The sequence below is a fragment of the Camellia sinensis genome, chromosome 1 (assembly GCF_055761805.1).
Source record: "Camellia sinensis isolate YWXY chromosome 1, ASM5576180v1, whole genome shotgun sequence".
Classification (NCBI taxonomy): Eukaryota; Viridiplantae; Streptophyta; class Magnoliopsida; order Ericales; family Theaceae; genus Camellia; species Camellia sinensis.
Genome location: NC_138961.1, coordinates 26147437 through 26162610, shown reverse-complemented (window position 1 = coordinate 26162610; position 15174 = coordinate 26147437). Strand labels below are relative to the sequence as shown.

The following is a 15174-nucleotide window of genomic DNA, read 5'->3' as shown; positions in this document are numbered from 1 at the left end:
AGTGTGTTTGGTTTGATTTTTTAGATTAAATTTTTAAAAAATTGACTTTTTTAGTTTTCGTATTTTTTTTATTTTTAGTGAATATTTTTAAAATTTTAAATATTTTTTTACTTTTTTAGATGCACCTTACTTAGATGTATCTAAAAAGTAAAAAATTTATGAAAAAATATTTTAAAAAATTAATAAATATATAAAAATATAAAAAATGTACTGAATTCTTGTATTTTTTTTTTGTATTTTTAGTATTTAGTGAATTTTTAAAAGATTTTTTTTACAATTTTTTTACTTTTTAGGTGTATTTATGTTAGGTGTATCTACAAAAATAAAAAAAAATATTTAAAATATTAAAAAAATTCAGTAAAAACAAAAAAAACACGAAAAATAAGAAAGTAGAATTTTCTGAAAAGTGTTTTTTGAAAAGTGGAAACAAGTAAAGTGTTAGTGTCGAAAATATATTTTTTACTAAATGATCTTAAAATATTTAAAATCAAATTTCTCAAAAAGAAAATATGTAGAATTATTGGTGACAAAAATATATTCCTCACTAATAATTTTATAATTTGTGACAATTTTTTTCTCACCAGAAGTCTTAAAATTTTGGCGCTACTAAAAGAAATTAGTAGGAAAGCTTTTGGTGACGAAATTTAATTTTTCCTTACCTAGAAAGAAGTATTTATTGATGAAAATAAATTTCGTTACCTATTATTTTATTTTTTTATTATATGTGACAAAATTTTATAATTCGTCACGGATTATTCTTATTTAGTAAGGAAATTTATTTTCTTCGTTACTTTTCATCACCATAGATTACTTTTTTTTGTAGATATCGATTTTGTGATTTTAAGGACCAAACTGAACAATTAACACTTAAAACTCGACTAGAATCAAAACAAAAAAATAATTTTGTTTCGGATTAGTTCATGATTCCAAGAGTTCCTATTTAAAGTGAACATAATGACGATCAAGTTAATATTATAAAAGCATTAATCAGTGTTATAGATTCATAGTTTTATCAGAATAATCTCACAAGCATTACAAAAAAAAAAAAATCAACATTAAAATAGAACTTAATAAGCAGTACATAGCATTCACATCCACAATATCATAAAGAAGTGCAATAGAGGCCCTTATGCAACAGAGACCATTTGGAATCTCAAGGACACATACATGCCCTAAATCTACCATTCAAGTGCAACAAGCAACTTAGAAAGTCTACACACAAAAAATCTAAGCCTAATGATAATTTCATAGGTTCACAAAATCCCTGAAAACTTCAAATACAAAAGTAGCAAAGAAAGAAAAATAGTACTATGCATCAAAGATTGAAGATCCAAATTTAACAGACAATCAAAGACCTTGGCGTTCTGAGCATCACTCACTTTTTTAGTAAGAACTTGATACACCTTCATTAGAGAAGCATCACTCATGCCACTAACCTTCTCAATCTCCTCAAATAATTGTCCATCTGTATAGTTCTGAAGGTTACCATGACCAAGTGTTGTTGCAACTGCATTTAGACCATCCTTAATTGACCTTATTTCCTCACTCAAAGTATCACCTAATTTATTCTCATTCTTTTTTGAGTTAGAGAAATAAGATACTTCAGCAGTTTGGTCATCTTGAGTTCCAATCCTATCAAAATTCTATGAGAGTAACTCTGTCTTATCAGTATTTTCATCGTCCAAAAGAATTTGTTGCCTAGCCTAATGACTTCGCCTTTCTTTTGGACCTATAGCAAGGCTCTCAGTTGCTCAATCCTTTTCAAAGAGGTGACACAACTTTTGAAAGTTTTGAATTAGAGCATGTCGAAAATGAGAAGCTTTAGGCTTTGTCTATAAAGAATAGCATATATAATATTATATTAAATACTGATAAATAAATATTTTAATTTTCTAGTACAGAACTACATCAATCTTGTAATACATATACCTTGAGGTAAGCTGCCCATACAGTTGCTGTAGCTTCAATCAGTTGTGTTGAATAATTATATCCAAATCCACTATTAGTTGTTAACATATCGTTAGCCATTGCAAGATTCCTTTTTAAAGTCTTGAACTGATTCCTTACATGATTGAAATCACAATGTACGCTAAACTTGGTACTTACTGCATTGCTTGTAGCCCTATAAGCAGATGATGTAAAACTACTGCCAATTTTTTGCCCTTTGAGCATTTGGTCCAAGAGTGAGTCGATAAGAACAATATCCATTTAATTATTCCATTTCAAATGTTTCTTGTTAATTTCTACCGAGCATTCTTGGTGACCTTTCACCTACACTAAAAAATGCCATAAAACATATCGAAAGAAGAGCATAGCTAGTAGCAAATTATCACCCAAACAAATGCAATGTTTCGCATAATACAATAACAAATTAAAATATAATTCATTCCAAGATAACATTCAAATAATAATAATTAACTAGTCAATTTTTTGTTTTATCAGCAAAAGAAAAAGATTATATTGATGTAAAGCACATGAGTACGTAATGGGTACAGCACAAGCACAAGAACAAGAACAAGAACAAGAACATCAAACCAGCCCCCCTCTGTTTTCCAAGACCTATATTATAATTTGATTGTCTAAGAACAGAATCCTGTAAAAAGTTCATTATTAGTATCCAAACATATAATATTATATACCCTAATTGCATTCATGTAACTACCTTAAAATAAGGCCAATACTTGGGATTGTTTCTAATCTGTGGAGGGTAGTCGAATCCATCAAGTCGCTTTAAAAAGATATCTTCCAATGATATAATGGTTTTAAGAACTTGATGAAAATGTCGACTAATAGTCTCACTAGATCGCCTGTAAAAGAACTTGATTGTACGGTTCCTCAAATTATTGCCAATTATATGAAGGAATTTCGCAACTTGTTCTTCTACTTTACTTTGAGGATTGTCGGTAAGAAAGTGCGTTCTTTTAACAATGCTAACTAGATTATCACTTGGAATATGAAATGCTAAATGTGAAAAAAATTCTTTTGACATGTGACATACACCAAAGCATGGCCCTGTTTCATTGGATTATTCCACTTGAATCGAAACTTACCATAGAAAGGAGAAATATTACCACACGTTTATGCCTGTTCGCCCGCCTACCACGGCCAAGCCTGTTGGGCAGGTGTTGAGCTAAAAGGCTACTGGGCTAACTCCACTGCAGGGCCGGGGCATGCTTTTCACAGGTTGGGCCAGGCTGAACTGTTGCCGATCCTTAACACTTTGTAAGGACTATAGAGAGGGCATGGGACGGACAAAGCCTGTATTCTTAAGTTATTGAAGCGGTGAGTTTCTTGCCACCCTTTATTTCCGCGGTGCAGGGACAAATATCATTCCAAAAATGGGGATAATTTCAGTTTCACTTAGGTTGCATGTAAATGGGTGCTTAAAATTGGAATTGTGATTCCCTGATTCTAATTCCCTGATCCAGATGCTTTCTATGCCGGAGTCACAGACAAATCGAATAACGCCATTCTGAGTTTTTTTTTTTTTTTGCACAGAAGACTACATGTGTTGGTCATTTTTAATGATCCGGATTACCTCCATTGCTGTTTGTTTAAACTAAAATTTGAGGAGGAACAACTCGGGCAAATCAAATCATCACAAATGGTTTTGAAACCACTGCGAATTTGCATTCTTATGTTTTCTTCATCCCATAATCTTAGATCTCATTCAATTTGTTCTAAATTTTGTTGCCAGCACTTTAATTATTCATCGCATCGTGTCAAATATTACATGATCTTCTTGCTCCCTGAGGACGATGAAATCATTCTGTTCTTTGTCCATTTCTTATTATTCTGGTGGGTTGCAATTAGAACCCAACATTTTATTAAGCATCTCCTTGAAACACAATTGATACAGATTCACTCAAACATCCAGAATATTGGTTATTCTCAGGTTTGGGACTGATTTATGACTTGCAAATGCAAAGTTTGGTCCAATACATCAGGTATTTAAGATCATTAGTGAATCATATGTTAGATTGAGTTTTAATCAATCCAGATTGGTGAGAAATCACAGATAATTTTTCACTCTCCTCGGGTTTTTTCTTGATTCAAATCAATGTGTCAGCACAACAGCAAATGCTGGCTCAGGCAGCACTGAATTACTGATATTGAAACTGTCTGATAAAATATTTTTTGTACACTAGCCATTTTCCAATTATAAAGCATGAAGATGGTGATGATCTTACTTTTGTCTGTGAGCTTGCTAGGTAATGTCACTCGGATTTCATCTGTATATGCGCATTAGTCACTCTTGCGGGCTCTTAGAAAGGTCACATATACACATTCATACCCTATTGAGAGGGGAATTTGTGCCGAGATAGTTGGGTCGGGCTAGGCCCTTGTTGTTGGCCGGGCTGTCAATTGCAAGGTTGCATGGTTTGGCTCTGCAGAAGAGGCCTAGCCGGTCAAATGTGTTGCATGGTTTGACCAGCCAGACTTTATTCTGGGTTGATCTAATGGACCGGGCTAAGCATCATTGAGCCTTAGGCTGAGATCAGGCTGGTTTAGTTGTCTTCAATTAGTGTGGCGATTAAGATTGAGCGGAGTTATCTTCATTTGATGATTATTTCATAACCTATGTTGTAAAATGAACTAAATTATTCGAGCTCGATTTGTATTCTGCTCCTTAAAAGCTCATTTCAGATCAGTTAATTAAGTTAACAAACCAAGTTTGAACCTATGACGTGTAGGCCCCAGTGGGTTGAAACCGCCTGAAATAGAGTAGTTTAATATAAGTGTAGAAGTGTTCTGATTGATTATCACATATATATTTTTCTACAATAAACGATTATATCTATCCCAAAAAACTATAGTTGAGGGAGATTCTTTCAACTGAATAAAAATTTACATCCAACTCCAATGTAATCAATGATGCACAATATGAACTTCATATGTTATTGGGGTGAGTTAAGTCCAATTAACCAAGATACATATTGAATGCAAGGACCTTGTAACCTCCTTCACTCTCTCTCTCCACACTGTTCGAGCTTAAATTCATGGTCTTAATGGTTGCATATCCATTTGCACAGTCAAATTTCCCAGTCCCACCAATGACAGCAACATGAGACTCGGACACATCGGTCCGGTGCACCCCAAAAAACCTTAATCCATCCTTGTATTTGCCATCGGCAAAACTAGCTGTCATTGCCATCATATGGCTACTTCCATCTTCCGAGCTCGCAACATACAACCCTTGAGCTTTTCCTATCAACACCGAACCAAACGCACCTTGAAATAAGGCCTCATCTATGGTTGTGACCGTCCCAAACTCGAGTTCCTCAAGTGCAGCCCTAGCTGGGAAAGAAATCCCAATTCCCGGTAGATCAAGCGTTTGAGTTGTGACTGGAGTTGGATTGGGATCGGGCAGGGGGATTCCACCAACGGGAGGGAAAAAGCCTAGTGGTTTGGGAAAGGGCAGCTGTCCGGTGAATTTTGTCGTGACCGGTCTTTGTGAGTGGTGATGAGACTCACTAAGCACGTCGAGCATGTAGAAGGTGAGATGAATGTGATGGTGGTGGGTTGGAGATGGATTGCCGATGGTTCGAGTTGAAAATGATGGATTGATAAGGGAGAAAAAGAAAAGTAGCCATGCTATGGGTAGAATGGAAGGGAGATTGAGCACATCCATGGTGGGATATGAGGAAATGAAATTTGTTAGCCATTTTAGTTCATTAATATGTAAGAGTTGGCATGAGAAAATTGGCCTAGCTAGAGGTTTGGTTGAGGTGGGGTGGTTATTATGTAGTTGGTGATTGAGAGTCATGGAAGTCATTTTTGTTGATCACTCTACCTGATATAAAATGCCTTCTTTTTGGATGCTTTTGTTTGAATTGTGCATCTACTTGACACCTTTGGGATTCCACATATGCTTAGTTTACTTATATGCAGAAATTATTATATAGGTTTGGAAAATAATACGGTCATGTCTCTAATTAATTTAGTTTTGTGATTTATTTATTATTGATATATGTACAATAAGTTAAGATTCGAGTTTGGTAGATCAACCCATATGGCCCATGATCCAACCAGATTGAGGCTCATTACCACTTGTTGTGATTCAAGACAAAGGCCCTCTATAAAAGTAGTTAGGAATCATAAATCCTAAACTTTTCATCTCTAATTTCTCTCTCTACCTTTACATCTCTAACAAAGGCATTGGAGGGTTTTTGGTTGGCTCCACACCGATGCCCCAAAGACTCCTCTCATCTTCTCTGGCAGGTTATTGGATCAGATTGGGACCGTACAAATTTGTTTATCAACCATATTTTTATTTCTTAGACTATACAAGCACATAATCCATTTATATTGAATGGATAAATAATTAACAGACAGGTACGAATTGAAGTAGGTTAGTAGTAAATCACACAAAGCCCAGCAATTTGAAGTAGTGTTGAGCCGAAAACTTTCATAACTTAGATTATTAGTGCAGTTTTTTTTAACTTTTTATCAATTTTTTTCATTTAGTTTTATTCTAAATTTGAGTAAAAGCACTTGATTTGATATAATTTACTTTACTCATTTCATTAAGTTTTCATTAAAATCTTTTTAAAAATTTTCCTCTTTTCCCAATTTTTTTTTCTCATTAAATTTGATGAAACAAATTCATCTCTAGGGTTTATCTTTTAAATTTTTATCAAATTCAAATTTAATGAGTTCTCAATTTGATAAAAAAAAAAAAGTGTTTCTCCCGTAATTTGATGAACAATTGATAAAAGAATTGAAGATGATATCTAAATATATATTTTTTTATCAAATTTAAATTTAATAAAAGAAAAGATAAAGTATTAAAGATGGCATCAAAACAAAAAGGAAAATTTACCTATAAATCTCATTTTGAGAAATGATAATCCGTTTAGTCCCAATGGTTTTTTTTATAGATTATTTAGTCTCATTAATTTTATAAAGTTAGATTTAATATATTATTTAAAAATTAGATTTACAGTTATACCCTTATTTCTTTTTTTTTTCTTTTGGTGCTAAAAATGTCAGATACACAACTTATGATAATCAAATTTGGGATGGATTTTTATATGTAAATTTTTTTTATTTAGAATAACTTGAAATTTGAGATTCTTTAAACATTCCAAAAGCAATACAAAAATGACTTAAAATATGAGATTCTTCAAACATTTCAAATAAATGTGAGATTATTCAAACATTTCAAAATAAATACAAAAACTCCTTAGTAAACTTTAGAAAAATGTATAATTTCAAACTATAATATTCTAATGTAACACTCAAATGTAGTACTCCAATATAACACACCAAAAAAGCTCTTTAGTATACTTTCCCCAAACGTAACACTTCAAAAAAAACTCTTTAGTATAACACTCCAATGTAATATATAAAAAAAACTCCTTAGTATACATTTTCCAAACGTAACACTCCAAAAAAATTTCTTAGTGTAACATTCCAATATAACACATAAAAAACTCTTTAGTGTATATGGTATTCTTCAAACCATTTCAAAATGATGCAAAATTTTTCAAACCATTTCAAAAGGAGTACAAATATTTTTTGATAAGTTTTGGATAAATGTATAATTTCAAAATGTAAGTGTTATATTTGGGAAAAGTACACTAAGAAGTATTTTTAGTGTTTTTGTGTGTTATATTGGAGTGTTATGTTTGAGATTATGTTAATTGAAGTGTTATGTTTGAGAAAAGTACACACAATTTTTTTTTGTGTGTTACATTGAAATCTTACGTTTGAAAAAAATACACTAAGCATTTTTTTTTAAATGTTACGGTGTTACATTTGTAAAAAAGTACATTAAAAAGTTTTTTAGTGTGTTATATTGAAATGTTACGTTATTTGAGTGTCACGTTGTTATTTGTAATGTGGGTTTTGTTTCATAAGGAAGGGAAATCCAAAATTTCTATAACGCGAATTACTTAAATGTGTAATTTTATATTTGGAGAAACTCATTTTTATCCCTTAAAAATTAAATTAAAATGTATAAGTGACTATATTTTTGTATAATTTTCACTCTAATGGAACATTTGGGTTTATAAGAAAAAAGAGAGAATTAAACAGTTCATAATATCACATTTTAAGATTTATTGGTGCTTTAATCAAACAAAAATTATTATTTTAAAAAAATATATCAATTGAATACATCAGAGTGTTTGGAGTTTTTTGGTAGTTTTTTTTTTCTTTTTTTGGGTGTTTTTAGTAAATTTTTTTTTAAAAAATTATTATTATTTTTAAAATTTCTAGATTCAGCACAACGATATCAATAGAAATTAGCAAAAATAAAAATAAACAAAAAATAGTAAAATTTTTTGGTTTATTTTTAAATTTTTTTTTATGATTTTTTTTTTTACTTTTTAGATATTTTTATACAAAATGAACCGAAAAATATTTTTTTTTAACATTTTTTCTAAAAGTCATTAAAAATAAAATAAAATTGAAAAATAGTAATGATACATTCATCAAATTTGATCTGGCTCAAATTGATCAAATTTGTGTATGTTAATTATTTGGCCAATCATTTAAGAGAATGCTAATTATCTAAATAGACGTCAGTTGATACATTGATTAATAAGAATGATAGTCACAATTGATAAAAATAATAACCGTAATTGATAAAAGTGATACCAATTGTCCAAACGATCATCCAACCACTAGCGGAGTTCAACTTCCTCTATTTTGATGAAGCAAGCATTTTTCATCAAAAATAAGTAAATGACATTTTTAGGCGTAGCCAAACGTAGCCAAAATACAAAACCGGTTTAGGATACCCATGGCCTCTATAAATAGGTCCAGTACTTTCAACCGCCGTGCCCGTAAAATCCCCCCTCCCACTTTCTATATCTCACGGCCTCTCTTCGCTCTCCATGAATTATATATATCTATCACCATTTCGATTCTAGGGTTTTAAAGGGTTTAGCTCTACCTCTGTAGTGTAGTGTCTCTCAATCTATTTTTCAGATTAGGGTTTTCACCTTCTCTTCTCCCTCTCCCCCAAGGCCCAGGGTTTTCGAACTTGATTTTCAGTTTTTAGGGTTTAGTCATGTATCTCTACAATCTCACTCTGCAACAAGCCACTGGCATAGTTTGCGCTATCAATGGAAACTTCTCAGGTGGAAAATCTCAAGAAATCGCAGTCGCGAGAGGCAAAGTTCTCGATCTTCTTCGACCCGACGAGAACGGTAAGATCCAAACTATTCTCTCTGTTGAAATTTTCGGTGCTATTAGGTCTTTAGCTCAGTTTAGGTTAACTGGTTCCCAAAAAGACTACATTGTAGTTGGTTCCGACTCGGGTCGAATCGTGATTCTTGAATACAACAAAGAAAAGAATGTGTTTGATAAAGTTCATCAAGAAACATTTGGGAAATCGGGTTGTCGCCGGATTGTTCCAGGGCAGTACTTGGCGATTGACCCGAAAGGCCGTGCCGTGATGATTGGGGCTTGTGAGAAACAAAAACTTGTTTATGTTTTGAATAGGGATACTGCGGCTAGGCTGACGATTTCTTCACCGTTGGAGGCGCACAAATCGCATACTATTTTTTATTCGATTTGTGGGGTTGATTGCGGGTTCGATAACCCGATATTTGCGTCGATTGAATTGGATTATTCGGAGGCTGATCAGGATTCGACTGGGCAGGCGGCTGCTGAGGCACAAAAACACTTGACTTTTTATGAGCTTGATTTAGGGCTTAATCATGTGTCTAGGAAGTGGTCTGAACAGGTTGATAATGGTGCTAACATGCTTGTGACTGTTCCGGGTGGTGGGGATGGGCCGAGTGGAGTGCTTGTGTGTGCTGAAAATTTTGTGATATATAAGAATCAGGGTCATCCTGATGTCCGTGCTGTCATTCCTAGGCGATATGATTTACCTGCTGAACGTGGGGTTCTTATAGTTTCGGCTGCTATGCACAAGCAAAAGTCTATGTTCTTCTTTCTTTTGCAAACAGAGTATGGAGACATCTTCAAGGTTACGTTGGATCATGATAATGACCGTGTGACGGAGTTGAGGATTAAGTACTTTGATACAATTCCTGTAACGGCTTCATTGTGTGTCTTGAAATCAGGGTTTTTGTTTGCTGCTTCAGAGTTTGGGAATCATGCTTTGTATCAGTTTCAGGCAATAGGGGACGAGCCTGATGTGGAGTCTTCGTCAGCTACGTTAATGGAAACTGAAGAAGGTTTCCAGCCTGTATTTTTCCAGCCTAGAAGACTTAAGAATCTTGTAAGGATTGACCAAGTTGAGAGTTTGATGCCAATTATGGACATGAAAATCATAAATCTATTTGAGGAAGAAACTCCTCAGATTTTTACACTTTGTGGGAGGGGCCCTCGATCATCTCTAAGGATACTGAGACCAGGTTTGGCTATTAGTGAAATGGCTGTGTCGCAGCTTCCTGGTGTCCCAAGTGCTGTCTGGACTGTGAAGAAGAATGTCAATGACGAGTTTGATGCTTATATTGTTGTTTCATTTGCAAATGCAACTCTCGTCCTTTCCATTGGTGAGACAGTTGAAGAAGTTAGTGATAGTGGATTCCTTGATACTACCCCCTCACTTGCTGTTTCTTTGATAGGTGATGATTCTCTGATGCAGGTTCATCCTAGTGGTATTAGGCATATTAGGGAAGATGGGCGTATTAATGAGTGGAGAACTCCTGGAAAAAGGACAATTGTTAAGGTTGGGTCTAACAGACTTCAAGTGGTTATTGCGCTGAGTGGAGGGGAGATTATATATTTTGAGGTGGATATGACTGGCCAGCTGATGGAGGTTGAGAAGCAAGAAATGTCTGGGGATGTGGCTTGTTTGGACATTGCCCCTGTTCCTGAAGGACGACAGAGGTCCCGTTTCCTTGCAGTTGGATCATATGACAACTGCATTCGTATATTGTCTTTGGATCCTGATGACTGTATGCAGGTCTTAAGTCTGCAAAGTGTGTCTTCTCCTCCAGAGTCTCTCCTCTTTCTTGAAGTTCAGGCTTCTGTTGGTGGGGAGGATGGTGCAGATCACCCTGCTAGCCTTTTTCTCAATGCTGGTTTACAGAATGGGGTTTTGTTCAGAACGGTGGTGGACATGGTGACAGGTCAGCTTTCGGATGCCCGTTCCCGATTCTTAGGACTGAGAGCCCCAAAGCTCTTTTCTGTCATCATAAGGGGACGGCGTGCTATGCTTTGCTTGTCAAGTAGACCCTGGCTTGGTTACATACACCAAGGTCATTTCCTTTTGACACCCCTTTCATACGAGACTCTTGAATTTGCTGCTTCATTTTCATCTGATCAGTGTGCTGAAGGTGTAGTTGCTGTTGCTGGGGATGCATTACGGGTGTTTACTATTGAGAGATTGGGGGAGACTTTTAATGAAACTGCAATTCCTTTGAGGTACACCCCAAGAAAATTTGTGCTTCAACCAAAACGGAAACTGTTGGTAATTATTGAGAGTGATCAAGGAGCATATGCAGCCGAACAGCGTGAGAATGCAAAAAAGGAATGCTTTGAAGATGCTGGAATGGGGGAGAATGGAAAGGTGGAACAGATGGAAAATGGTGGTGATGATGAAGATAAGGAAGATCCCCTCTCTGACGAGCAGTATGGTTATCCGAAGGTAGAGTCGGACAGGTGGGTTTCTTGCATCAGAGTTCTTGACCCAAGAACAGCAAACACTACTTGTTTGCTTGAGCTTCAGGATAACGAGGCTGCATTCAGCATTTGCTTGGTAAATTTCCATGATAAGGAGTATGGAACTCTTTTAGCTGTTGGTACGGCAAAGGGCCTGCAATTCTGGCCCAAAAGATCTATTTCTTCTGGATATATTCATATTTATAGGTTTGTGGAAGATGGGAAATCCCTTGAACTTCTGCACAAGACACAAGTGGATGATGTTCCTCTTGCTTTGTGCCAGTTCCAAGGAAAATTACTCGCTGGAGTTGGATCTGTGCTCAGATTATATGATTTGGGTAAAAGGAAGTTGCTTAGAAAGTGTGAGAATAAGTTGTTCCCCAACACAATCACATCTATCCATACCTACCGTGATCGTATTTACGTAGGTGACATTCAGGAGGTATGTTCTTTATGGTATACTTAGTTTTCCTATATTATCATCGGTTATTGTCTATTTTCACATCACTTGACCTTATATTCATGATTGTCTATTTTCACTTTGCTTGACCTTATATTCATGAGCATAGTTGTTGAATTGAGAATCATATCCTGAATCGAATCTAATTATGCGAACTACAAAAAATGATGTTTAACAATCCTATTTATGAAAATAATGAAATAAAGTGATTTTAACATTTGTTATACAATAGTTCTTATATAAGGATATGATTACACAATCTAATTACAAAGACATTGGCCCCGTTTGGTAGAGCTGTGGGAAAGTGATTATAACTTATAGTTTAACAGCTTATAACTTATAACTGTGAACATAAGCTGATTTTTGATTTATAAATTAAGCTTCTCCTCCCCACTCAAAGAATAAGTTGATTTTTGACTTACAAAAAGTTATAAGCTGTATTGTTAAGCTGAACCAAACACATCAAAATAACTTAAATTAAGCTAAAAGCTGAAATAAGCTGGAAATAAACCCTACCAAACAGGGCCATTGTCTCCAAATCTCACCAACCATAAAATTATTTAATTCTCTCTTGGCATTCAAAAAATGGATATGAAAACCCTAAATAGAGTAGAATAAGAAGAAAAATAAGTGGGTATCCTTTATTTTAAAACTAACACTTCAAAAGGTGTGCATGTTTATTGTTAGTTATGAGCAATCATGATTTTCACCTTGTCATTGTATGGGCCCATTTGCTATAACTAAGGTTGTTTAAGTAAAATTCAGGCAAAAAATTCCTTGTTTTACGAGTTTTAATATCATGAATGGTGGTGCATGATCATGTATATTAAGAATTAATGATATCTATTATTGGCCCATTTGTTGTGATTATTATGGTGGTTCAAGTAAAATTTGGGCCAAAGTTCCTTTTGTTTGCACCTGTACTAAGGTAGGTAATTTGTTACCCATTAATTTATGGACTGACGACGTATTCTTCGGTTCTTTTTCTTTTTGCACTTTACAGTCATTCCATTATTGCAAGTATAGACGTGATGAAAATCAGTTATATATATTTGCTGATGATTGTGTTCCAAGATGGCTTACTGCATCGTACCACATAGATTTTGACACCATGGCTGGTGCAGACAAGTTTGGGAATATCTATTTTGTGCGGTTAGCACAGGATGTGTCAGATGAAATTGAAGAAGATCCAACTGGAGGGAAGATAAAGTGGGAGCAAGGGAAGCTGAATGGAGCCCCTAACAAGGTAGAGGAAATAGTGCAGTTTCATGTTGGTGATGTGGTCACATGCTTGCAAAAGGCATCTCTAATTCCGAGTGGTGGAGAGTGTGTCATTTATGGGACTGTGATGGGAAGTTTGGGTGCATTGCTTGCTTTCACTTCCCGTGACGATGTTGACTTCTTTTCTCATCTAGAGATGCATATGAGGCAGGAAAACCCGCCTTTGTGTGGAAGAGATCACATGGCCTATAGATCAGCCTATTTTCCAGTTAAGGTAAATCGTTTGCGTGCTTATATATATTTTTGGATCCATATTTCACCACTTCAAGGCATCGCATATTCTTCTAACTGTGTTACCACTACTACTCCCATATTAATTGCTCAACTATTCTATGTTTTTTTATCATAACTTTGCCTAGGTACTTCTTTATTTGTTTTGGTCATGTTAAAAATTGTCCACACATTTATGAGGGCCGCTGAGGATCAAAGTCAGAGCTCCTTGTAAAAGATGTCCTTGCCTTGTAGGACAAGTGCTTAACACTGCTGCTAGTACCTCTTTTGCTATATATGCTAGTTTCTTGTTAAAAATGCTTGTGCTCGTGTATACTGCGTATTATCTTGTGCTGAATATGATAAAAATTTAACAATTCCTGCTTCCTGGTATGTATGATATATATATTGTTTGAGGCATTAGTTTTTCTAGTGAATAACCATGGGATAATTTTGTAGGATGTGATTGATGGAGATTTGTGTGAGCAATTCCCAACATTGCCTATGGATATGCAGCGGAAAATTGCTGATGAATTGGATAGAACTCCGGGGGAGATTCTGAAGAAACTTGAAGAAGTTCGAAATAAGATTGTTTGAGAAGGATTTGGTCAAAGGTACACCAATTCTTACATGCCGGTATATGTGTGTGTGCGTGTGCGTGTCTTTATGTTATACTTATATGTGCATTTATTTATATGAGTGTCTTGCTATATACCACTTTTCAAAAGAAAAAAAAAAGGTCTTGTGCTGTGTGTGTACCCACTGAGCTAATTGTAACTTTCTAGTGTATTCAACCTGCAATATATGAATAGCATGCATTGATCATCAGTATTGTGTTTGTGTACAGGTCGTGTACCCAAAATGAGTTCCACATGTAGCTGGAGTTACGAGGTCACATATGCCTGCTCATGGATCAGGAAAGGAACAGGAAAATTTCTCATTTGATTTAACAAGACATGAATGGGAAATTATGTATGGAGAATTCTGAGCCTCCATTTGAAGAAACTGAAAAAAAGCAAAATTTGCATTGCCCACTTCAATGTTTTCATTTCTCGGATCTTTTGTTGTAACTAGGTATAACAGACTTTTACGCATCTGTGCATGTGATTTTGCTCTATCTCTCTCTCATACTAGATAAACAGCACCTTGTAGTAATGGTATATTTGCTTTCTTCTTGTTCTCCCTTTCTCAACTCATCATCGTAGTTCATATGAATAGTTACAACTCACGGGCAGTTCTTAGACATACACAAATACAGTAACAGAAACAGAATCAGTGGGTGAGACAGTGGTGCATTATTACTGAAAATTTCACTAGGGCTAGACTGAGGAAGTGTTCATGCCTGTGTGTTCTGGTTAATTCAAATTCAATGCTTCAGAATTTGTATTTAGAGGGTTGAGCAGTTCGGTAAGATTGTACTGCATCAACAGCAGACAACTTTGATCTGTTCTTATTGAAAGGATCATGTGAGATATACCAAATGGTTAATTTATTTTTATTTTTTTTTTTTGTGCTACATACAAAATGATTGAACAATACTAATCATTTGTTGCATGAAGCAATGATTTCGTATGTTTGCATTTGAATTGTTGGTGATTTTTTTTTATGTAGTGTCGTTTGGATGATATATTTGGAAA

At 34.8% G+C, this 15174-nt stretch overlaps 2 protein-coding genes across 2 annotated transcripts; one reads left to right on the top strand and one right to left on the bottom strand.

Moving 5' to 3' along the window:
- Nucleotides 1-4828: 4828 nt before the first annotated feature.
- LOC114323243 (dirigent protein 18-like) lies at nt 4829-5749 on the bottom strand. The gene has a single exon (XM_028270786.2). The coding sequence runs from the start codon at nt 5630-5632 to the stop codon at nt 4922-4924; it is 711 nt and encodes a 236-aa protein (XP_028126587.2). The 5' UTR covers nt 5633-5749; the 3' UTR covers nt 4829-4921.
- A 2890-nt stretch (nt 5750-8639) lies between these two features.
- Nucleotides 8640-14729, top strand: SAP130B (Cleavage and polyadenylation specificity factor (CPSF) A subunit protein). Its single transcript, XM_028270853.2, has 4 exons — nt 8640-12028; nt 13050-13541; nt 13997-14151; nt 14385-14729. Exons 1-3 carry the CDS (start codon nt 9020-9022, stop codon nt 14132-14134), a joined length of 3639 nt encoding a protein of 1212 aa, XP_028126654.2. The 5' UTR covers nt 8640-9019; the 3' UTR covers nt 14135-14151; nt 14385-14729.
- The last annotated feature ends 445 nt before the right edge of the window (nt 14730-15174 follow it).

Bases quoted from the DNA above. Each gene is read 5' to 3' on its own strand.
- LOC114323243 (XM_028270786.2), bottom strand. From the start codon at position 5,632: ATGGATGTGCTCAATCTCCCTTCCATTCTACCCATAGCATGGCTACTT.
- SAP130B (XM_028270853.2), top strand. From the start codon at position 9,020: ATGTATCTCTACAATCTCACTCTGCAACAAGCCACTGGCATAGTTTGC. The intron at 12,029-13,049 runs GTATGTTCTTTA...TGCACTTTACAG, and splicing joins ACGTAGGTGACATTCAGGAG to TCATTCCATTATTGCAAGTA. The intron at 13,542-13,996 runs GTAAATCGTTTG...ATAATTTTGTAG, and splicing joins CAGCCTATTTTCCAGTTAAG to GATGTGATTGATGGAGATTT.